At 46.6% G+C, this 24,798-nt stretch overlaps 2 protein-coding genes across 3 annotated transcripts in view; one reads left to right on the top strand and one right to left on the bottom strand.

Annotated features, from left to right (window-relative positions):
• Positions 1–1,027: 1,027 nt before the first annotated feature.
• On the top strand, positions 1,028–6,130 carry CD8A (CD8 subunit alpha; the record flags this gene model as incomplete). Its single annotated transcript, XM_082672343.1, has 6 exons — positions 1,028–1,076; positions 1,165–1,530; positions 2,105–2,215; positions 2,399–2,509; positions 3,809–3,839; positions 6,023–6,130. 6 exons carry the CDS (start codon positions 1,028–1,030, stop codon positions 6,072–6,074), a joined length of 720 nt encoding a protein of 239 aa, XP_082528469.1. The 3' UTR covers positions 6,075–6,130.
• Positions 6,131–14,758: 8,628 nt separating this feature from the next.
• Positions 14,759–24,798, bottom strand: part of RMND5A (required for meiotic nuclear division 5 homolog A) — a 60,655-nt gene continuing 50,615 nt past the window's right edge. Inside the window, exons 7-9 of one of the 2 annotated variants that reach the window (XM_082672559.1) lie at positions 22,841–22,943; positions 20,694–20,848; positions 14,759–19,411 (exon numbers count right to left, since the gene is read on the bottom strand). In XM_082672559.1, coding sequence (XP_082528685.1) covers positions 19,348–19,411; positions 20,694–20,848; positions 22,841–22,943 — 322 coding nt within the window. In that variant the 3' untranslated portion in view covers positions 14,759–19,347. Of the gene's footprint in view, positions 19,412–20,693; positions 20,849–22,840; positions 22,944–22,999; positions 23,731–24,798 lie in introns of those variants that run through there. The other variant, XM_082672560.1, reaches the window with a different exon arrangement.

Here is a 24,798-nt window from a genome sequence, read left to right as displayed (position 1 = left end):
ACCCAGGCTGCACACTTGTCCCCACCAAGCAGCCATAGACAGAGGTACAGAGGAGTGAGGTCCAAGCCCCCTAGCACGGGAGCTGGGCCTGGGGCGGAAACAGAACAGCATTGCAGGCATAGGGAACAGCAAAGGCAAGAGAAGCCCACAGTTTAGACAATCTCAAGCCCTGTGGGAATGCAGTGGTAGGTGGATGGGAAAGACCAGAGCAGAGGCTTGGGAGGAGCCAGCACCCAAAGGCTAGGAGCCAAGCCAGGGCTGAGCTGCCACGCAGTCCTGCAGGTCATGGAAGGTTGCGGGAGTGACACCATCAGATCGCCTTTCGGAGAATAATGCTCACAGCAGGGTGCCTGGGGGACTGGCCAGGAGAGGGGCTGATGTGGAGGCTGCTGAGTGGACGCCGGAAGGAATGAGGCTGTGTGGCCAGGTTCAGCTGCTGGGGAAAGCCTGAAGGGTATGGTCAGCAGAGGTCACACAAGGCTTGAGTGGCTGCTGCCCCTTGGAGTTCCGGAGGAGTGGGCCAGTCACGAACTCCTCTTCAGCCCTCAGGGCCCATTTTACGGCCTCAAAGCCCCAAGATGCCGGTGCTAAGGCCACTTTAAGTGAGGGCAAAGGAAGTGGACACTTCTCTCTCCTTCCTGCTCACTCACCCTCCCTTCTTGAAATCTCTCATCTCTATCCTCCGCCGCTGTCACACCCACAGGAGAGCCATTCCAAGGGCCACTTCCAAGCCCCTTTCCTTGTCCTCAAACCCGTGGTTCTCAACCATTCCCAGCTTCCTGTCAAGGCTGCCTCGACGGCCCCCATTCACGGCCCCCAGCCCCCTCTCTGGGCTGGAAGGTGACAACCGCGAAAAGGAGGGCGACTCTCTCCTCCGCAGGGCTTCACGTGACATCACATCCTCCGAACGCGAAATCGGCTCCGCGGCCGGCCGAAGGGCGCAACTTCCCCGGTCGGCGTCCCACCGGCTCCTGCGCTCCTCCGCAGCTTCGAGCCGCTAGCGGAGCGGCGCCGCGGGGAGCGCGCCATGGCCTCGCCGGTGACCGCCCTGCTCCTGCCGCTGGGCCTGCTGCTCCGTGAGTTGGCGACCCCTGGGGAAGACGGGGCCGGGGCTGGCGGGGGGCGCGGGGCTCCCGGCTCAGCCTCACTACGTGTGCCCCGCAGATGCCGCCACGGTCCTCGAGTCATTCTCGTTCCGGATGTCGCCGGTGCAGGTGCAGGCTCGCCTGGGCGAGAAGGTGAAGCTGCACTGCGAGGTGCTGCAGTCCAGCATGACGTCGAGCTGCTCCTGGCTCTACCAGAAGCCCGGGGACGCCTCCAGACCCATCTTCCTAATGTACCTCTCCAGCACGCGGTCCAAGCCGGCCGAGGGGCTGGACACCAGTTACATCTCCGGCACCAAGGCCGAGGGCGCCAACTTCCACCTCACTCTGCACCGCTTCCACGAGGAAGACCAAGGCTACTATTTTTGCTCGTTCATGAGCAACTCGGTTATGTACTTCAGCAATTTCGTGCCTGTCTTCTTGCCAGGTCCGGGCGCCAGGGGCGTGGCACCCCTCGGTGTGGGGTTTGGGGCTCAGTCTGAGTCCATTTTTCACACGCTTCGAGCCTCTTAGCGCCCCTCGGGGCTACTTAGATACTGTTCCCATTTCACAGATGAGGAAACTGAGGCTAGGGCTAGAGTGCGACTGGATAGGAACTGAAGATGGCATTTTAGGTCCGGTTGATCTGGGCTCGAGTTCCGGGCTTGTGTGATCCTGGGCAAGTTGTACTTAAATTCTCTGAGCCTCCCTTTGCTGGTCATTAAAATGCGGGTATCACCTCCAAGCCCACGAGGTTTCCGGTGGGGCCCTGGAGAGAGGCCGGGCGGAGGGGAACGGGCCCTGCCTTCACGTCCGAGGCGCCGGGTACGGTTCGCGGACCAGGAGGTCCCACCCCATCTCCCCTGCCCTGAGCGCAGAGCTCCGCGAGAGCGGTGGTCTACGGCTCCTCCAGCGGAAAATCGGGAGGAGGCGCCCACTTGGCCAAGGCGCGCGGAGCGGTGGGGAGGGTTCGCGTGCACAGCTCCAGCTCGGCCCCTAACCACTCTCTGTTGCTCTCGCAGCGAAGCCCACCACGACGCCGGCGACGCCACCAGCCACGCGGGCGCCCACCAAAGCGTTGCAGACTGTGTCTCCGCGCCCAGAGGTGTGCCGGCCCTCGGCGGGCAGCGCAGGTGAGGCGGCCGCGGGGAGAGCCCTCGCCAGGGGCAGCCCTGATCCTGAAGGTGGAGCCGAGGGCAGCCCGAGTGGTGGGGAAACCGAGAGACGGAGCCGGGAGAAGGAAGTGCCCCGGCTGGCTGGGTGGGGTGAGGGATCCCGGGCCCGCTCCTAAATGTTGGCGTCTTCTGTGTCGTCAGTAGACACAAGGCGGCTGGATTTCTCCTGCGATATCTACATCTGGGCGCCCCTGGCCGGGACCTGCGCCATCCTTTTCCTGTTATTGGTCATCACGGTCATCTGCCACCGTCGTAAGTCCTAGGGAATCGCGGCGGGGAGAGTCAGCCCGACTCCCGCCCTTTGCGCGGCTTCGCTCTAGGCAGCCCTTGCCGGGAGTCGGGGTTGCAATTCCTGGGACTCCGAGCTGCTCCGCAGGGTCAGGCGCAGCCTTTGTCTTTCCTGGAGAGAGAACGCGGGAAGACCCCTTCGCGCTGCTCTTTCCACTCTCCGGGAGGTTTTTAGGAAGACAGTGCCCCGGAGCGGCAGTAGCAGGGGTGGGATGTTCCATGGGCAAAGCCTGTAGCAAGCGCACAGGTCTGGGCTTATTACAAACGCCTGGGACAGGGGGCAGTGGCGGGGGAGGCGCGGTGGGGGGGGGGGGGGGGGCTCTGTGGCCCTGGGACTTGTGCCCGGGAGGGCTGGGTCAGAACCACGACAGGCAGTGGTTTATCCTTGGTCCCCCTGCTTGCGAGCCCCCCACCCCGTCTTGGATCCCACGCAGGTGATTGTACTAACCCACGTTCACCCACATCTGTATTTGCAATGTTTTTTATTTAACATCTTTATCGGAGTATAATTGCTTTACAATGGTGTGTTAGTTTCTGCTGTATAACAAAGTGAATCAGCTATACATCAGATATATATCCCCATATCTCCTCCCTCTTGCGTCTCCCTCCCACCCTCCCTATCTCACCCCTCTAGGTGGTCACAAAGCACCGAGCTGAGCTCCCTGAGCTATGCAGCTGCTTCCCACTAGCTATCTATCTTACATTTAGTAGTGTATATATGTAATGTTTTTTAAATTGATACAAAGAGGGATAGGAAAGAAGCCCTCACCTGGACTCTCAAGAGTTATAATCTTACTTACTGTATAGCACAGGGAACTATGTTCAACATTTTGTAATAACCTATAATGGAAAAGAATCTGAAAAAATATATACGTATTATTTGTATAACTGAATCACTTTGCCGTACAGCTGAAACTAACACAATATTGTAAACCGACTACAATTTTTAAAAATTTTAATAATAACTATTAAAACCATAAAATATAAATATTATATCATGCTTGCTTTACAGCTTATTTCTTTATAGTATAAATTAATCTTCACAGTGTCAATCATCATTATGCACTATGTCATTTTACAAGTTTATGTCTTTTTTTATAATGTCGATGTAGTTATTGTTTGCTTTACATAAAATAGTCATAGCCACACTAGAAAAAAAAAGTTATAATCCTAAATAAATAGGAAAAGTGAAGGAGAAACCATATTTGGGGACTATTCGTCGTGATGGGGCAGACGCTTTATCCCTTCTTTTTCCTTATCCAGGGAACCGAAGACGCGTCTGCAAATGTCCCAGGTGAGTCTCTTATAACCTCTGGTCCTGCTAACCCCAGGCAGCCCTGGACACAGGTCCTGGCTTCCCAAGCAGCAGATGGTGGGAATCTTTCCCAGAGAGAGGCCATGGCAGTGGAGTCCTGGGGGCCAGGGAGTCAGCATAGAGCCTGAACAAAGAGCGGCAGAAGCCTGACACTGGGGAGAAAATGGAGGCCCAGGTCGGGCTTAGCGGGAGAGAAGTATGACTTCAGGAAATGTCTGTCTTATTTGGCCTAGTATCAAAACGCCCATCTGAAGGATTCCCCCAATTAATCCTAGCTCCTCCAAAGACCTGAGGTCAATTTATCTGGATGATTCCAGCTGGGTCTTGTATTTTTCTTAAGAAAACTTATGTTTTCCTATTGGCTTGGCCTAGCCTTTTTTGAGAGACAGCCAATTATATCACCTGAACCAAATAAAGAACGGCCTCAGTTCCTAATTTCCCTGTGGCAATTCGGGGCCTCGATTTGCTGCCAAGGACTGCAGTGGGAAGAAAGGAGGACCGGGGGTTAGGGGCAATTAGCTATCTGGCGGTCCGACTCCCTCATCCAGTTCCAGCCCATGATCGTTCTGAAGTGATTAGGAAAAAACAAAAACGAAAAACAGTGTCTGGAAGAGAGGCCTCAGTCTCCTCCCTCCTTCGAGCTTCGGCCACGCAGCGCTGTGCTAACATCTAGCAAGCGCCCACTCTAGCCCAGCTCTGTGGTGGGACTTACACCCAGGGTCTTCCTCATGCTCACAGCAACCCCACGGGGGAAACACCGCAGTGCCATCTCACAGATCACTGGCTCAGAGATCAGGAAACCTACCCAAGGTGGCAGAGTTATGCTTACACTCCAATTATCAATAATATTGAATAATAACAACCATTCGATGAAAGCCTAAAGTGTACCAGTGCCATATATCACTGGTACACTTTATATATATATATATATACAAAGTTTCAAGTTTCATAACAACCTTTAAAATAGTTACTGTGACCACCATTTTACAGACGAGGAGGCTGAGGCTTAGCACACTTAGTGACTTGTCCAAGGCCATACTGCTAGCAAGTAGCAGAGCTGCAACTGCTATTCAAAGCCCAGGCTCCTCTCTGTGGCTGGGGGCCGAGGCGGAGGGCGTTAACGATAACCAACTATATTCACCAGTTCCTTTCGGTAGGTGAAAATGTTTCAAGTTTTATACCTGGGGTTCGCATTTCACACTCCTTGATATTTCTCTGCAGGAACCCAAGTTCACTGTCTTATACATCATTATTTTTAACAGTGGAAATGGAATGAATTTCCAATGCATATACTAGAGGTGATATACCAAGGGGATGAAGACTCTTTAAAAGCAGAGAAGGATTTTTAGCAATTTCAATATTCGGGGTACAGTTGGGAGCTTTTGGAGGAGAATCGTCCCTTATCTCTATCTTTTCTGAAAATTCTCATTTTGAAATGAGCCACTGAGAATAAAACTCTGCCCTGAAATACAAAGCTACGCAGGTTAAAAATCTGCATAAAAATATGAGGAACTCACACACGAGTTAATAAACTCAGTGATGACCAAGGGCAGCTCAGCTTCAACACAGAGGTTTCGGAGGATGGTGTGTGTAGACATGACACTCACGATGAATCAGCCCGTTTAGAAGGTGCCAGCCCAGTACTGAATTAACACATTTTTAGTGCAGCATCAAATTTGGGTTGTCAAAGGGACTTTCAGGTAAAGCAGCTCTGCTTGGTTGACGACAGTGGTTCTTTCACATCCTCCCCTAACACTGTGATCCTCCTGAGGGCTGAGAATCAAGTCAGATGATGGCTTGGTTACCAGCCTGCTTCTCTCACCTCCATGGGGACCCTGACAAAGTCTCTAAGAAGCTGGGCTAACTGGCTTCAGATCCTGGCTCCACCGCCTCCTAGTTATGTGACCTTGGGCGCGTTCTCTAACTTCTCATCCCCGGTGGCTACCCCTCAGGTTGCCATGAGGATGAAACAAGGTGGCACAAGGAAAGCTCTTGGCAGGCTGCTGAGGTCATTCACCCAGTGCCATGCTGGTGCCGCAGGGACAGGTCCTCAGACCCCCATGGAGGCTGGGACGTTGGTGAGGGGTGGGTAGACACGGGTGGATGCTGCATCGCACTGCAGGGCCTCTTGCTGCAGTGACGGTCACCTGCCTCTCTTCCAGGCCTGTGGTCAGACAGGGAGGCAAGCCCAGCCCTTCAGAGAGATGCACCTAACGTGGCGACGGGCCCCGCGTGACAGCCACTACAAGACTTCAAACTGAGAACTCTCCTGACAGGGAGAGCAGGAGTCCTTCCCTTTTGGTTTCTCCAGCCTTCCTTCCTTCCATATGTATTCATTCTCATTAGTATTGTTTTCCTGGGGGTGGGGTGGGAAGAGTTAACTTTTTCTTTACGTGTTTACTTTGATTGACACAAAACGAGACTCTACCATGTCTAGGGTACACCGCAAGGGTTATAATACCGTTGTGCTCCCATATTGGGGTAAAGGGGAGGTAGGCCAGAGCTACCGCAAGCTGTGTTCTCGGAACCAGGCTGTGAGGGCTGGCGGGGGCCTCGGCACCCACTCAGCCCCAACCTCTTCCCCAGCCATTTTACAAAGGAGGAGGCTGAAGCCCAGAGACGGGCAGCAGCTGTATCAGAGTCCCAGCAGGGCTCAGGGCTTGACCTCCACACAGTTCAGGTCTCTCTTCTGGAGGCCTCTGTCTCAGAATGCGGAGCTGTGTCTCAAGCTTCAAGAGAACAAGTGATTTCTTTTTTTCCTTTTTTTTTTTTTTTTTTTTTTTGCAGTACGCGGGCCTCTCACTGTTGTGGCCTCTCCCGTTGCGGAGCACAGGCTCCGGACGCGCAGGCCCAGCGGCCATGGCTCACGGGCCCAGCCGCTCCGCAGCATGTGGGATCTTCCTAGACTGGGGCACGAACCCGTGTCCCCTGCATCGGCAGGCGGACTCTCAACCACTGCGCCACCAGGGAAGCCCACAAGTGATTTTTCTGAGCACCTGTGATAGACCCATTACTGCGCCCAGAGCCCTGAGGAGGTAATGAAATAAGACAAGAGAACTTGACAGAGTTCTATGATGTAGCTGAACAGGATCAGACCTTTTAATAATTAAGCGTGAGACAATACAGAGGACAGGAATTCCTCAAATAAAGTGGAAGGGGTGAACTGAATCCTGGAAAATGAACAACTAGACCTCTGAAGAAAACCTCTGTGAAATCCCAAAGTGGAGGCAGGATGGTTCTCCCAGCCCTCGCGTTGCAGAAGGACCCATGAAAGAGGAGAGGCTGCCCTTTGCAAACAAGATTTGAGCATCAGGAAAGCTGAATGGAAGTCAGCTCTCTCTAAACTTGAGATTTTGTATTTGAACATGCTCCTGGGATCATCGGTGAGTTTTTATAGTTTGTAAAGGCAGAATGGTGACAGCAGCTGGTACAGGCCCTGGCCTCCCCCGGACCAGCAGATGTGGGAACGTAGCAGACAGACTCTGGTGAGGAAGCTAAGAGCCCAAACTGCAGCCCTACACACGCATTTCCTCTCTTACCACGTTGTAGAAGAAATGCATGCTCATTGGAAGAAAAGACTTAAATAGATAAGGTAATAAGAGTCACCCATAATTCTTTACCTCAGGAATAATCCATTGTTAATATTATGGTGTACATTCTTCCTGATTATTTTCTATGCATATATATAAAATATATACTTTTTAAAAATGGGATTGCACTATGCTTTTATAAGTGGCTTTAATAAACAAACATTTATGGCAAACTCTTTTTTTATTACTTGGCTGCATCGGGTCTTAGTTGTGGCACGTGAGATCTTCATTGCGGCATGCAGGATCTTTCGTTGCGGCGTGTGGGCTTCTCTCTAGTTGCAGCATGCGGGCTCTAGAGCGCGCGGGTTCAGTAGTTGTGGTGCACAGGCTTAGCTGCCCCACGGCATGCGGGATGTTAGTTCTCCGACCAGGGATCGAACCCACATCCCCTGCATTGGAAGGCAGATTCTTAACCACTGGACCACCAGGGAAGTCCTATGGCAAACTTATAATAGCAAAATCTCATTCCATTTTTGGTTGTGCCATCACTTAACTATGACTTGACATTTAATTGTTTTCAATTTTCCACTACTATAATAACAAACACTACTAAAATGCTGCACACATCTTTAGGAGGAGTACCTAAAATTATTGGGTCACTGCCCACTTTCACCTTGGACCCCCCCCCCCATTTTCACATCAATTGAAATGGATTCCTCTCTTGTTGTATCATCTTCCTTCCTTTTGTGCTTTCTTGGCAGCAGAAGAGCTGATACTCCTCTCATAATAAATCACAAAATCTTCATTTCTGTTGTTCAGGTAAAATATACATACTGAAAAGTGCACAAGTCGTTAAGCATACAGATCCAAGTCGTTATTAAATGAACACTTGCATAGCCAGCACCAGGGCAGAAATAGAACTTTCCCTGCCCCCCAGAAACTGCCTTCCACAGCCTTAACTTTTAAAAACAGTCTACTTTTTTTTTTTAAATATAGAACTTTATGACAGAATTAAGGGTAATGAAATGTCAGTTTTTTTAAAGGTTTTTAAATTTATTTATTTATTTATTTATGGCTGTGTTGGGTCTTCGTTTCTGTGCGAGGGCTTTCTCTAGTTGTGGCAAGCGGGGGCCACTCTTCATTGCGGTGCGCGGGCCTCTCACTATCGCGGCCTCTCTTGTTGCGGAGCACAGGCTCCAGACGCGCAGGCTCAGCAGTTGTGGCTCATGGGCCCAGTTGCTCCGCGGCATGTGGGATCTTCCCAGACCAGGGCTCGAACCCGTGTCCCCTGCATTGGCAGGCAGACCCTCAACCACTGCTCCACCAGGGAAGCCCCAGTCTACTTTCAGAGAACAAAATTCTAGAAGAGAAAGTATCCCGAGTGTGGGAAAGCAGAAATGAAAGCTGAGAAAGTTCCTTTGAGACAAAATCTGGTTCCTGACCCCTCCTCCTGAACATATCAAGCTAACCAGACCAGGGTTGTGGGGGGGCACCCCAGGGACTGAGGCCCAGCTTGGAGCGGGTGCCAGGCTCTGGGCCGTCTCTGGGTTCCCTGAAAGAAGTGAGGAGAGAAGCATCCCACAAAGGGCACTCCTCTCCTCACGGCAGAAACTTGTAAGGATGGCTGTCCTCATGTGACTAACTTGAGAGGATGGCCGTGGAGTACCAATGTCAGAGAATCTGAGCCAGGGCGAAGGGACAGGAAAAGAGCTCCAACCTGCAGCTCAGGTGTACGGGAAGCCATACTAGGGAGGCTCCAGAGAAGGTTAAATATAATACTTACTGATTTTTTTTTTTCATACCCCCTACAAAAGGGTTTCACTTACCACAAATAAGATGGTAAACAACATTTTGGAGATTAAAAACATCAACATAGGAAAAAGCATTCATTAGAGTTGGCCCTCGAGACCAGGAAGAAAATAGAATGCCAGTCTGTAGACCACGAGGCCTAAAGCATGCTAGGGGTGGGCTGCGAATCTAGGCTCGGGGCTCTCCGGAGACCACAGACATCCAGCCTGCTTGTTCTACACCTGCAGTTCAAAGCCGAAGGCCTCAGGTCCAACAGTCGTATTTTGCTTGCCAATCTCTAGCCTGAAGCTCTGGGTTTACAAGTTCTCCTATGTGAAAGATGCCCACAACACGTTTGGACCCTGAAAAACAGGAACTAGAGAAATGACTTCTGTACTAGGCAGTACACTTGTTTATCAGCTGGCCAGAATCCAGCCTCAGTGCGGTTCATTAAACAAACATGCGTTCTCTTAACAAAATGTATCCTATTTGTGGAAGAAAAAAAACAGAGAAATTGGTCGTTTCTTTCTCCAGCTTTTAAACTGTTTTTAAGAGAGCCCATCATACGCTTGGAAATCCCCCATGACTCTTCAACAACAAGTGGCTCAGGGAAAGGCTCTCTCTTTTTTTTTTAACCAGCAAGAAGCTGCCCCTCCCTTCTGCCCTGGGCCTGTATACAAATCCTTCCTGCACACGATTTTACAACAGGTAGGGACAGGCGCTTCTTAACCTGCTCCAAAAAGCAGGTTTGAGCAGCGCCTCTCCACCAAAGGGAGCTGCAGGAGGCCATGATAACCTGAGATTAGGTTACATGTAGAGGCTCTGAAAGCAGCTTCCTGGCTCTGCTACTTATTAACTGTGTGTTCTCCAGCAAATGACGTCTCATACCTCAGTTTCCCCACTTGTAAAATGAGGGTAACAATCGTCCCTATCTCAAAACGTTCTTGGCAAGAACACACACGTTTATATGTATCTTCCAAGTGCCTAGAACAGGTCCTGGAACATAGTAACAAATGTATACTGAAAAAATGAACTTGTACTGAATTTCTCAAAACTACTGTTGTACCAATTACACTCTGAATGCAGCCACTCGTGTCTGATTCTTCCAATTTCTATTGCAAAAAGGGGTACACAATAGTCATTCCTGATGGATCCACGGGCTAGTACACCCAAGGATCTCCACCCCTGTGTGCGGAAGACAGCCCTTCATGCAAATCTCACAAGAGCTCAGTCCCAGATGGACGTGGCCTCTGCACGGTGTGATGTGAAGCTCCCTTCAGCCTGGCATCCTGAGTGCCACCACCCTCCCTGTGCTGGTGGGGGCTGTGCCTGTCCACTGCACAGGAGAGTAGAACAGTTGGCTGAGGCCAGCAGAGTGGGAAAAGGATATGCCCGACCGTTGGTCATCTCAGCATCTACTGAAGGCCCCATCCCTGCAGGTCTATCTCACCTTCGCACGCCAGTTACAAATTCCCCTTTTCTGCTCTCTCTGAGCTGGCTGTGACCCGCATATGTCATCAGTCTTATGTTTCATTGACTTAACGAAATGATAGCTACCGGTTACTCAGCACTCACCGTGGGCCAGGTATCTCATTTAAGGCCTCACCAAAGCCATGAGGTAGGAACTTTTATTCTACTTTACAGGTGAGTAAACTAAGGCATAGATAGGAAGCTTCTACCACTTGCCCAAGAGTCTACAACTAGAATCTGGTGGGATCGGGATTTGAACTCAGGTCTAATCCCATAGCCCAAACTCTTAACTGCTTTGCTAGATTGAATATTTTACAGTCTGTTTTTAATTTTAAAATTAGGCAAATACAGGCAAACCTCAGAAATGTTATGGGTTCGGTTCTAGACCACTGCAACAAAGCAAGTATCACAATGACGTAAATCACTCGAATTTTCTGGGTGCCCAGTGCCTATAAAAGTTATGTTTACACTACACTGTAGTCTGTTAAGTGTACAGTAGCTTTATGTCTAAACAAAGGCACATACCTTAATTGGAAAAACTTTATTGCTAAAAAGTATTAACCATCATCTGAGCCTTCAGCAAGTCGTAGCAGTAACATCATAGATTACTGATCACAGACCACCGTAACACATAAAATAGTGAAAAAGTTTGAAATATTGCTAGCGTTACCAAAGTGTGACAGAGACATGAAGTAAGCAAATGTTGTTGGAAAAACAGCACCAATAGATTTGCTCAACGCAGAGTTGTCACAAACCTTCAATTTGTAAAAAACACTGTCTCTGTGAAGCACAATGAATTGAAGTGCAATAAAACAAGGTCTGCCTGTAGAGCGCTTAAAAATTCTCTAAAAGTCTAAAAGCATCTCAAAACCAAATGTACTTTTTTTTACCTATGCAGCCCAAGGTAGAAAACAAAGGTCACCACCTGCTCTGAAATTCAACAAATGGGAAGAATGTTCTAGAACAAGAGTAGAACAGGGGTTCTGTCGGAAGTTAGGGCGAGGTTGCTGCTTCTGAATACCACCAGGGGCCAAGAAATGCAGCTCAAGGAGACGTACTGTCAGTGAAAAGCACTGACAGCTAACTCTTCATTTGTCCAGTATCTCAGGGCAGGTGAAAGCATTGACTACTGGTGCTGATGACTTAATTCCATTCTGTGACTCAAATTTCACCTGTTTCCTGGCTGAGATACATGGTTAAGTGTGGCAGAGACAGCAGGTTGCCTTCCTAACAACCATTCTCCCCTTCTTCCTTACCAACAGAACTTTCATTTTATTACAGGTGGCGATGTGCCAGGCTCAAAGACTACATTTCCCAGACTTCCTTGCAGCCAAACGTGGCTAGTAAGTCACTGCGTAGAGCTTCCAGGAAAGACTTCAAAGGGGCTAACTCAGCTGGAAGCCTGTTCTTTCCCCACTCCTCTCCTCCTCCTTCCTGCCTGGAACACAGATATGATCAGAGGTGAAACTGAGGCCACACGTCAAGGCTGTGGAGCAGAATGACAGGATCCTGGGTCCCCTGAGAGCGTGAAGCCACCACACATACCCCAGACTGCCTGCAGCACACATGGTGCTAACTGATACACACTAGCACAGACACGGACCCTCAGCCCAGATTTCCAGAACCACCTGTCAAAGCTTTCACGACAATGTAATAATTTCCTGTGAAATTCCTCTGTAGGGCTGACTAGCTCCCTAATCTAACATAACTAAAAGCAACAGTCTTGTGTTGAATGAAAGGAAAGCTAAAATGCATTTCTAACCTGATCAAAAGGGGAAAGCTCCCGAAACAGTCTTGAACGCTAACAAATAACGTGTTTCCTTTTAAGGTACATCTTTGCTTCAGAGGGGAAAGGACACCAAAGACCTTCATTTGAAGGGCAGCACTTGCTCTGTGGTTGAATGCAGTCTTCAAACGGAGTAAAAAGACCAGTCCCGAGCTTCCCTGGTGGCGCAGTGGTTGAGAGTCCGCCTGCCGATGCAGGGGACACGGGTTCGTGCCCCGGTCCGGGAAGATCCCACATGCCGCGGTGCGGCTGGGCCCGTGAGCCATGGCCGCTGAGCCTGCGCGTCCGGAGCCTGTGCTCCGCAACGGGAGAGGCTACGACAGTGAGAGGCCCGCGTACCGCAAAAAAAAAAAAAAAAGACCAGTCCCAACGGGAGACTGGCATATCATTACACAATCCCCATAGTGTAGGGGACCAGTATAAGTAAGCAGAGTGTGGAGAAGTTAGAAACTCACCTAGAAACTGGGGACAATAGAAAGAAATGGGAATATCTTCTAGAATACCAGAGCAAGGAGTCCCATCGCTTTGAGAGACAAGAACGCTTCAATGCCTCTATATATTACAAAAGATTCTGGAGCACTGTGTGTGACAAAAGCATCACCTTGCTGCATTTTCATCACACTTCTCTCAGATCACCCTCACTGAGAGTAGAGACCAAGTCTGTCTTGTTCACCACTCTCCTCCCGGAACCTAGAGTGCTCAAGAGAAACTCACTCTCAGCTTCATTACCTACTGTACTGGCCTCCCAGGGTCTAAACTCCTCCTCTCCCCAACCACCTTTCAGACCACTGTGGCCAGAGTGGACCTTAAAGACACACAAATCAGGAAATTTCCTGGCGGTCCAGTGGTTAGGACTTCACGCTTTCACTGCCGAGGGCGCGGGTTCGATCCCTGGTTAGGGAACTAAGATTCCCGCAAGCTGCGGGGTGCAGCCAACGCCCCCCCCCCCAACACACACATAAATCATTACATCTCTCCTTTCTCTTCTCTCCCATCATCCTCCAGTAGCTAGGTCACTGGTGGGAATTAACCTCACTACAGGGTCTTTGTACTTTTCTACTTTTCTGCACCTACCAGCAGTCCATAAGCTCCTGGAGGCCCAGGAACTTGCTTCCTCCCAGTGCCTGGCGCTTAAAAAACAAATTCCATGTTGAATGACTGAAGATGTCATTCCATGATATGTTAAATACTTTCTGCATTTAACAGGCACACAACTGCTTAAGTTACTAATGGATTCTATCGCACAAGCCAGTATTTAGCTTGAAGCACTTTGCACTTTTCTAAGCTGGAAGGAAGCATGGCTAAGGAGGTACAAAATTCCCTGACATACGTGAGCCCTTGCTTAGGCAGTGCTTCTAATGTTCAGAATTATTACATTTGCTAGCGTGGAAGGCTCACGGGAGCGTAACACCCCGCTGCAAGGAAAAGGTTTTTGGAAAAAGAAAAAATACTTTCTATCATACATACTGACAGGAGATTTCAGTGAAGCTTTGTGACTGGATCATTACACTATCGTCCCTTAATGCAAGGCTGGCTGGCTTGCCTAACCACCCATCCATCTATCCATCCATCCATGCACGCACGCATCCATTCATGCCGGACCTCGCGGCTTCTTGGACCTCAGGCTTGAAAGCGCAGAATCCTGACCACTGGACCGCCAGGGAATTCCCAATGCAAGGCTTTTTTAAACAGTGGATCCTGACCCCTTAGAGAGTCATGAAATCAATTGTTTTGACGAGCATTAACCAAATAATAAAAAATATCAGAGCGCACCACACATAAGCATTAAATATATAGTTCTGATGAGTCTCTCTCTCTGAGAAAATATACAGAAGCAGCACAAATAGATCCTTGGTCTCTACCACCTTAGTGTGTCACGGTGATGACGAGACCATTCGTCCTCTGTTCCTCCTCGGCAAAGCTGGGTGTTCACGCCCCACTCCACCAGCAGCCTGGGCAGAGCTGTTTCCGGGCCCCTCTTCCCGGTCACACGCTATTCACTCGGTCAGAGGGTCCCAGGCAACCACAGGATGAGTATGAGGGGCAGGAACCTGTAAACATTAACCCGATTCCCCCCTTAGAAACTGGGGACAGTGCCCAGCCTCCTCCTCTTCTCACACTGCCGGTGGCCCAGAAACAGGATGAGATGGTGACAAAGATATCTGCTCAAATTCTTTACATGCAGACCCTCAGCAAATACAGACAGCGATGTTCTCTTACCTCCATACTCCCTCCCTCCTACCTCTGGCACCTGTCACATTTATACAGACTGGTTCCACAAAACACTTTTCAAATGTGCATTTCTTTTTAATTTTTAAAAATATACACAGGAGAAGCCATGTGTTTTACAAAGGAATACACACATTAACAAAGCATTTCTTATAGTTTTCCAAAACTCTATTATATCAGTCTGAAATTTATAAATTAAATATATCAGAACCTTTTAAGTTAAAATGATATCCCTGAAACTACTGGATATGCTAGACTTTTCTCAAGATCAAATGAACAGAGAATGTGAATATGGTTTGTGTTAAATAAGGTTTATTGTTAGCTTTATTGCCTATAGTCTATAAGATGCAACTTTATTGTGCCTTTGCAAACAGGATACATTTCTTAAAAAAACTGATCAAAATTTTCCATACATATAGCTCTATATGATAGATTACAGTGCAACACTATTGTTACATAATTATAGAAATACTATAGAACCCAAGAGCACAGGGTAAGCAAAAGAAATACAATCCTGAGCCATCTGAACAAGATGATTTGATGAATCCTTTTAGTATAAGTCTAGAAAACATGGAGGAGGGCAAAAAAATACATGCACACTGCAGTCAGGAGCAAAATACATTAAATACCTGTTCCTTGCTAGACACAGGTGGGGGTAATGGTGAATTTCAGACACATGCACACTCATTCACGCTCCCATTTTCTTCTCTTAGCTTCCCTCCCATCCCCGATACATTCACTCCCACCCCTTCCCCAAAGAAAAGATCAGGCACTAAGTCCTCGTGAGCCCCACATCTGCCTTGCTGGAGAACATTAAAATAAGAGTGTAGGTCATCACCCATAACGTGAAACAAAGCATGTGCTATAAGCCAGTTCCAGCTGCTTCTGCCTCTTTGGAAGTAAGTGAAGCATATGCTCACTACAGTATCAAACTGTAGAGGGAAATGTCTTGAAAACGAAACTGTTTTCTCTCCCTACGTCTTGAAGTAGAATCAACAGCGGAAAAACTCGCCCTAAAACTAATTGCCTCATCTGCTATTAAAATACATTTGTCATTCCATTTTTGGTATCTATTCAATTATCGTTAAGAACAGTTCATGAAGTTTGTACCTGCTTATGGTAAACACCACCGTGCTACATAAAACCTGCCACAGCTGGACAGGCTTACGAAGCACCAAACCTTCTGTTGTGTTCCTTGCTAACATCCCCCCAAGACCAGAGCATTCTAGTGTTACCAAAGACAATGTACGAAGAGTTAAGTAATTAAAGGTATTTGGTTTGTGTCTTCACCTTACACATCCTAGTGTTGAAATTAACCGAACATGCCTCCATGCCTTCCCTGAAAATAACCTGAGTCAGCTGACTAAGTAGACTGGCCAGCCTGACTGTCAATCCACTTAATCAGAGGTTGAGCTGGAAAACCAGAGGGCTAATGTCTACCAGCAGCTTGTCTTGTGCAGATAAACCAAAGTTCCTGGTTTTTGCAGTATCTACTGTCCCAAAGGCTGAAACCACCGAGGTGGAAAATAACTCACAGCGTAAAATATACTGAACTTAAACTGCATAACCTGTGGGACTACCTGGAGAGAAAAAAGGATCCTCGTTCCCCCACAAAATGTGGCGTGGGGTTTAGTGTCTCTGTATACATCAGCTGCTACACAAAAGTCAAAACAAAAGATTTACTTCATAATCTCCTTAGTTTCAATCAAAGGCTCATTCACCCACAAAATACTCACACACCCTATGAATATGAGGTGGCTCTTTTCTTCAAAATTTTAAAAATCAAGAGGCACCAATACCCGTTCATTTATGTATTAGAAGTATCTTATCATCACCACTAAAGCAACAGAAATGGCATTTGTGATGATCACACAAAGGAGAAGAAAAGATCAAAAGACAACCTTAGCCACTGCACTTCAGATGGTACTTGAAAGCACAGATGCTCTACATCAGAATCTAAGAATCTGATAAGGTTTTACTGGTTTAGCATAGTCCCATGGCCTCTGTCCATGACTGGTAAATGGAAATGGTTTCCTAAAGAAATTTAAGAAACCACTCTGAAATTCTGTTTTCAATGGACGTAACTAGTCTGACTGTAAAAACCTTGGCTCTTTTTCACGACCTTTTGCAGGAGGAAGCAGAGAGCGACGAAGCGCATCCTCCCGCACTGCTGACTGACGGCCTCAGTAATGACATGGTCCTGACACCATTGGTGAAGGTGTTTCTAGAGCAGAAAGGACAGCACGTCGTATTTCAGCATCTTTGGTTAAGGTCTGGCCTCTTCAAATCCACCTCTCTCCTTCACATTTAGTCACCAGTGAATTTGAAGTCCATGCATTTAATTAAAGAAGGTTAGAAGACATCATTTGCATGTTAAATTGTCAGATCAATAGAGTTTCAAATTTTTGGCCCTAACCCTGCCCAGTGGGACCACAAGGACCTCGCACAGGAAGCTGTAAAATCCAATGCTTCCATTAAAGCATATTCTTTCTAAAGTTTCATGAGCTGCACAGAAAACTGTCAACAGGATTTCCAACACGGGGAGAGGGACAAAGCAGAGCTCTCTCCTGATTTTCTCCTTGAAACTGGCCTGAGCCAGCTGTGTGAAGTGTCTGGCCGCCAATAGACATTTACCACCAGCCTCTGGAGCAATGTCTGTATTGTCCCAACCTTATGTAAAGCCTAAATGTCGTGCAGGTATTTGAGGTGGAAAGGTGAGAGTAAGTTGTAACTAAAACTAAAACTACATCTGGCCTAGTGAGAAAAAGGTAAAAAAAAAAAAAAAAAAGACACTCTGGGTTTCATTCAAAGGAAAAAATACATAATAAAGCAATTTTACATCCTCGGCCAGAGTGTCGCCTGGAGTTCTCTACCTTCTCCTGGAGTCCAGGGAGCTTCTCTCTGCTCCCTTCCTTCACTGTGTTAGTGGACAGAGGGTGCCAACAGGAAAGCCATGAGGCTGAGCCGGAGGCTGGGCACGGCGAGCGGCTCGGCAGGCCAATCGATCCCTGGCTAAGCCCCCCAGCACACAGTACCTCCTGCCATCAGCCTGATCACACACAGCAATCAAGCAGTACCCCTTTCCTTTACAAACAAATCCCCGTTCCCTCAGGTGAACGTTTCAGGATAAACCAGCCAGGCTAGGATACACTACAGCAAATGCTGCCCGTTTCCAATTAACTTAGCACCAAATCTGGGATCTCCCTCCCCCGCAAACGAAGTCAATCTGCAGTTTAAAATGTGAAGCGTCACGTTTCTCTTTGCTTCTGTGTTTTCTTCTTTCTTCATTTTCTCATGAAAGTTTTCCTCTATTGGTATTCGGTTCCATGTCAGACGACACAGAGTTGCAAAGTATTTGGTGATTTGACGTCCTTCTCAAAATGAAGTAACTTCATGGGTTTAAGTCAGAATTATGTCCACAGAAGTCTTTTCCACGTAGTTCAGCATCCAGAGAAAGACTCTTACGCATGGCTATTTCTGGACAGTGCATTAAATGAAGATACCTCACAAGAGAAAAGATCATTATCTGTATCCATGAGAATAATATACAGATTCACAGTCAGTGAGATGATATGCTTTGCAGAAGAGAGGCATTGAACAGTATACTATTCAAATATAAAAACAGCAATGAACATATTCTGCACTACAGAAAATCTGTTAGCTTCTAAGTTTAAGGGTTGAAAGTGATGAGTCTGGTAACTGCATTTTAGGACCGGAACATGCTTCTTCCCCTCCAGATACACAATGTTTGATGCTGGTGCACATATATATATACACACACACATATATATATATATACATACACGCAACACTGTGCCTGCAATGATATACAAACGCAATATAAACAGCCAAGTCCTGAAAGCAGATTTGACAGAAGAGGGCTACCAAGACCAAGAGAGCAAATATCAACTTAAGAACACTTCTAACGTCACAATTTTGTTTTATTGAACACTCTTTTAAAACAAGCACCTCTTGGCAATAAAAGCAAAGAAACAATAGTACTGCTTCCACTCTGTTCTAGTGGAAGACTGCTCACACCAACCTGCTAATAAAATGGTGATGGAATTTTATAACAGGCAGCCTGCTGGGGCTACAAGCAGACCTCAGATGCAGGTCTGCTGACTACTTGGTGAGAGCTGGAGCAGAGGAAAACATCAAAAAGCAAATTTGGAATCTATCACAGCTCTCTTCCTTAAGCAAAATAACCCCTGCAAATTAGTTTCATAACCACAATTCAGTTTTTCAAACTTTTTCTGAAGAATTTTCATTTAATTATGTACACGTAACAGGAAATAAAACTTTTTCACAAACATTCTCAAGGCTTACAGTTATCAGGAGAATGACAAAAGTAAAAGCAGGAGAGATATTAAACACATGGCAGGAAGGTAAATTTCTGTTTCTGCTCTTAAAAAGTAAAAAAATCACCATATAATTAAGTACAAAAACCTGCATTGAATGACAACTGCTGGTGTATTTACTTGATCAGAAATGAAGACCAAGAATATAATAAAGCCCTATGATAATATTCATCTGGAGCACTCCCCTCAGTGTGTACACACTAAAATGTTGGCAAAGTTTCCGGAGCATTAGCTTATATAAACATGGGAGTCCTTGGTTAGCTGCATTAAATGGAACGTTCTCTCGATTCAGTTTCACTTACAAATTGCAAACTAAAGTTATTTCTTCAGAAAAATATCTGTTTGGCATCCCCTGGACTTTGTTCCATTGGACAATATGGACATTTTAATCTAAAGACAAGAAAGAAAACATTAAATCAAGGAACAGGATCAGTACTGAGCATTCAATTTTTATCTAGTTATAGAGTCTTTAACAATTACACACACACACACACACACACACACACACACACACGTCTGTGTTTTGCTTTGAGGATTAACTGTGCTTTCCCTTAATGTAACAGCCAAGCTTTGAAGGGTCACAAAGAAACACCATCCAAGCCAGACGCTAAACTCCAAGGCTCTTCTTCAGTGGAAATCAGTGAAAACTATTTTGAAAACAAAGACAACTGTTCTGAAAATTGCTTTCGGGGTTTCAGAAGTAAATCCAATTTTTCTTCTCCAAGGTTTAGCTTATACCTATCTCAAAATGACTTTCAGAGGTACTGGTGTCACAATCCACTCACACGCAGCAACCCTGATGCCAGCTGCTAAGCCTACAAGGCATGCAGCCTACCCAGAGCCGCCTATGTGCCCTGGCGTGGCACACAATACCCTGCAGTGGCACGTGAAACCAGCATGGTCTGAACCAAGACCAAGCTCTGGCTTCAAGTCACCACCTACCTGCACTCCCAGGGTTTCTGGGAAGAACATGAACTGCTCCAGGGCCTTCTCTTAAAAGAAAGACTTCACCATAATGGGTCTGAAATGAACTCCAATGAGAAATTTTCGAGCTGCCTTAGCTAGAAATAGGGTTTTGAGACTGTATTTTTAAGTTTGGGTTCATTATGTATAGAAATTATAAACGTATATACCTGTTGAATTACAATTCTACAAATTTATAAATCACATATAGATACGGTAATTCACTTTATAGTAACAAAAGTTAAATGTTCATCAACAGGGAGCCGGTTAAATAAATCATCACATTTCCATATGACAGAATAATCTACAGCTTTAAAAAAGAACGAGGGCTCTTTCTACACCAGAAAAAAATCTCCAAGATGTATCACTAAGTGAAAAAAAGCAAAGTTCAGAACAGTGTATAGTATGCTACCATTTGTGTAAAAGGGAGGGGAAGGGCTGGGATGACAATGTACCACCCACCCAAAAAGTTAAGAGTTAAAGATCACGGTTATAAATCTAATCAATAAATTCATGAACAAAGATTAATAAAGCCTGAGAAAAGATACCACCCACTAAACTAAATAAGTAGTTAAGAAATCTATTTCTTTCTAAATTCTAGCTACATTTATTTATCCTTGTTACTTATCTTCCCACTAAGTTCCAAAAGAGTATTTGTTTCTCTTTTGTTTTTTTTTTTTTACTGACACTGAAAAAGTCAGACACTTACTTGCTACCATTAAACATTTTATTCAGGGCATCTCTTGATATAATGTGACCACAGACCAATTTCATGGGTGGATTGTTATCTGTGGTTTGCTGACGAAGAATAGGACAGGCAAATATTGAGTGATACCAGCACTTTTTACCAAGGTCCACTTCAATCTGTTTTTAAAAAAAGGTAAAAGGCTCAAGTTATATTACAGAAAACCATCCACATGTCAGTACGTACTCTGCAGCAAAGAACATTTATCAAACCTACTCATCTGAAGGTAACTTTTTACAGCACTCTTCTAAACTAACCAAAGATGGACAGTCTTTGGGATTGAAAGTATTACCTCACAATTCTAAATTATTTTTAACACTACGTATCAAACCAAATTCTGCTGCCTGAGAGCAAGAGTCAAAGGCAAGGCAACACTCTAGAAGTCAAATGCTCTTGAAAATCCATCAGCAAATATCGAAGAGTAAACCCGCGAGACTCCTGACTGTTTTTACAGCACCCTTAGCTAGGTGATACAATTCAGCGTGATAATTCCTTTAAAGGCAGACTAAACATTGTTTACTGCTGTGTGGGCTTCAGATCCAGATCTTTTCCTTGTTTTATGTGTAACTGTCCAGAGAAACTACCTGAAACAAGGGCTTTAAATTAAAGTTCAGCAGGAGAATTCACAACCCATCCATCTGAGCTCACAGCACTTGTATCAGCTCTCTCTCTTTGCAGTGAACAAAACAAAAGCTATGAAACCACCTTAGCATAGTGGTTAGCACAGCACAGAGGCTCCACAAACATGAGTTCTTACTGTTTTCTTTCCTTTTAAACCTAAAATGGCTGTAGCAACATAATAGTCTATTGCTCAGATTCTTTCAAGAAAGGTGGCAAAGTGTAACAATAATCCTGAGAAAAAATGACCAGATCATCCCCCCCCACCGCCCTCCCCGCAACTGTTTTATCACCCTGACACACAGGCTTTGGGTGAATTCAGATTTCAGTGTGCTTTGCTCTAGTGCGCAAGTGTCAAAGATACTGACAATACACCTGGGAAACTGCCAGGTTCTTGCAGGCACCTGCCTCAGCAAAGCGAGTGAAGACTCAAGTTCGTTTCACTTGCTCAGATGAGCAGCAGCCATGCAGGGTCCTGCTCGTGTCCCGACCACGCTCAGGACTGGCAGTGCACCTGCGCCTTTAATCAGGACAGATCTCTGAGAAGCTGGGGCAACCAACCGACAGTTACCAGCTGGAAGAACAGGGTAATTGCAGATAAACCTGCGCACAGGGGTGGCAGAAAAAAAGCAAAAAGCCAAATGCATATTTTGGCCCTTTAGGATCTGTGACCAAGTCAAGACAGGAATGGTAATTCCCGTCAAAGTTTCAGTGCCTACTGTCAGAGGCCTGATGGAAACATACACACACGATGACCTTTGTTACTGCTCCATGTCATAACTACTACGGCAACAAAACCTGACTACCTACTATGTGTCCTATATTATTCTAAGCATCCCTCTGTTACCTCCAGCCTTTAATAGCCCCATAAAGAGAAGGACGGTCCCCATTTCAGAGACGGACAAACTACTGCTTTGAGAAGTTACAGAGCTGGCAAGTGACTGGAGCAGATATTTAAAACCATGGCCCAGTCCATGACAACGGTGGACACACAGCACGGGAGGGCCACTGATGACCGCAGATGTCACTGCGACGACCTTTAACAGCTATACACTTATTTTAATTGGTATTAGAAAAATATAACCAGCACAAGCCCATGATCTCATAAATATCAATGTTCCAGACAAAACTAAATCAAGTGGACTCCCTGCTTTCATATTTTAAAAAGCTCACAGTACGAGTGGTTTAGCACCTGCACTTAGAACATACCACACGCTACAGTATATCCACCCTCCCCACTTCTGATGCTTTCCTCCATTAGCTGTCACTGCCACTCTAAGTCAAAATGGCAAGAAAGATCTTCTAGCGCCTCCAAAATGTACTAGCTCCCCACTTCTACTGTTTAGTCATGTCTACATACACATAAAAGATCCCCTGTCAAAAGGCTACAGTAATGTTCTCTGACTAAAAGGCAAGACAGGCATTTAAAATCCTTAACATCCACGTTCTTCTAATGACACGAGAGGTAATAACTAACAGAAAATGGCACTCACAGGTAATTCATCTTTCTGGTTCCAAACTCCAGTGCACTGCCTCTGTTCGATCACGGCTTTGATATTAATTAAAGCTGGCAGTGCCACACAACCTGCTGAGAAACTGGGAAGGCAGAAGAGGAAATGTTAATGCCAGGCCAGGTGTCAGAAAGCTTGGTCCTAGGAAACATCAACTCCTCCAGACTCCGTGCTATGTGCAGAGGACCCTGGCCATTGGATTCAAAGCATTACAAAGCCCCCTATTTTGCGTGCGTGCACGCACACACACAGTCTTAGTTTACAAAACCACCAGATTTAATAAGCTCTGCCTACCAGTCATTAATGGCATTCTTTTTTTTTTTAATTATTTTATTTTATTTTATTTTTGGCTGCATTGGGTCTTTGTTGCTGTGCGTGGGCTTTCTCTAGTTGGGGCGAGCAGGGGCTACTCTTCATTGCAGTGGCTGGGCTTCTCACTGCAGTGGCTTCTCTTGTTGCGGAGCACGGGCTCTAGGCACGCAGGCTTCAGTAGTTGTGGCACGTGGGCTTCAGTAGTTGTGGCTCGCGAGCTCTAGAGTGCAGGCTCAGTAGTTGTGGTGCACAGGCTTAGTTGCTCCGCGGCGTGTGGCATCTTCCTGGACCAGGGCTTGAACCCGTGTCCCCTGCGTTGGCAGGCGGATTCTCAACTACTGTGCCACCAGGGAAGTCCATTAATGGCATTCTTAACATTAATGACACTCTGAAACATTTTCTTTCACAGTTCCTTCCAGACCCAGATCACCCCTGTACAGGGCAGAAGCACCTTTCTCATCTAGAAGTGCTGGCGGTCAGCTCTCCACTGAGTCCCCTTCAGGACTGTCCTCATTTGGAGAAAGCGACCTGACCAGGGACACGTTCGATGACTGCTCCACCTGAGGATACAAAAGTTGCACCAATTTGGGACAACTCCACAGGCCACTGCAGCTCCAGAGCTCCGCAGGGGTGGACTGAGGCCTCTGGTGAGACTGGATCACAGTCCAGCTTCTCCCTCTGCCTGACCCTGCTGCTTTCATTCCCCACAGGAGCTGATCCCAGCACACTTCCTGCACGTGAGTCTCCGCTCATTTCAGAGTCTGTCCCAGAGAACCAGACCTGCAGCCCCACCACACCTTACACTTAACTGCACGAGTCTGTCTCCCCCGTTCAGGTGGAGCCCCTGTGGAATGCAGGCTGCGCCTTATTCATCTCTGTGTCCCACACAATGCCTGGCACGTAGCAGGGATTCAAAACACTGGAGGAGCCAAATAAATAGAAGAGCTAAAAAGGTTCTTTTTTTTTTTTTGGTTGCACAGCAAGGCACATGTAGTATCTTAGCTCCCCGACCAGGGATCGAACCTGCGCCCCCTGCAGTGGAAGCAGAGTCCTAACCACTGGACCGCCAGGGAAGTCCCCAAAAAGTTATTTCTTAAAACTGGTTCTTAAGCCTTTTGGATCTCAGGACCCCTTTACCGGCTTAAACATTAAGGATCTCAAAGAGCATTTAATTTTGTGGGTTATACCTATCATTATTTATTGTATTAGAAATTAAAACTGAGAATTAAAATATTGATTAATTCACTTAAAAATAAAAAACATGTTATAAATAACAGTCTCACAAAAAATAACTGTATTTTCCAAACCAAAAATAAACCTGTGAGAAGAGCAGCATTGTTTTACGTTTTTACAAATCTTTCTAATGTCTGGCTTAACAGAAGACAGCTGGATTCTTACGACTTCCTCTGCATTCAATCTGTTGCAATGTATTCTTTTGGTTGAAGTAAGTGAAAGAAATCTAGCCTCGCACAGATGTGTAGCACTTACACCACCTTTTCAGGTAACCGTGGATAGTCTTCTTTAATGCCACACCAAAATTCAACAAATAGTAGTTTTGTTTTGTTTTGAATTTAGCTGCCCCGGGTCTTTGGTTGCAGCACGCGGGATCTTCAGTTGTAGCATGTGGA

The sequence above is a fragment of the Grampus griseus genome, assembly GCF_964374135.1.
Source record: "Grampus griseus genome assembly, chromosome: 15".
NCBI classification, from domain to species: domain Eukaryota; kingdom Metazoa; phylum Chordata; class Mammalia; order Artiodactyla; family Delphinidae; genus Grampus; species Grampus griseus.
Note: the sequence above shows the minus strand (reverse complement) of the source record. Positions and strands in the feature narration are given on the sequence as shown.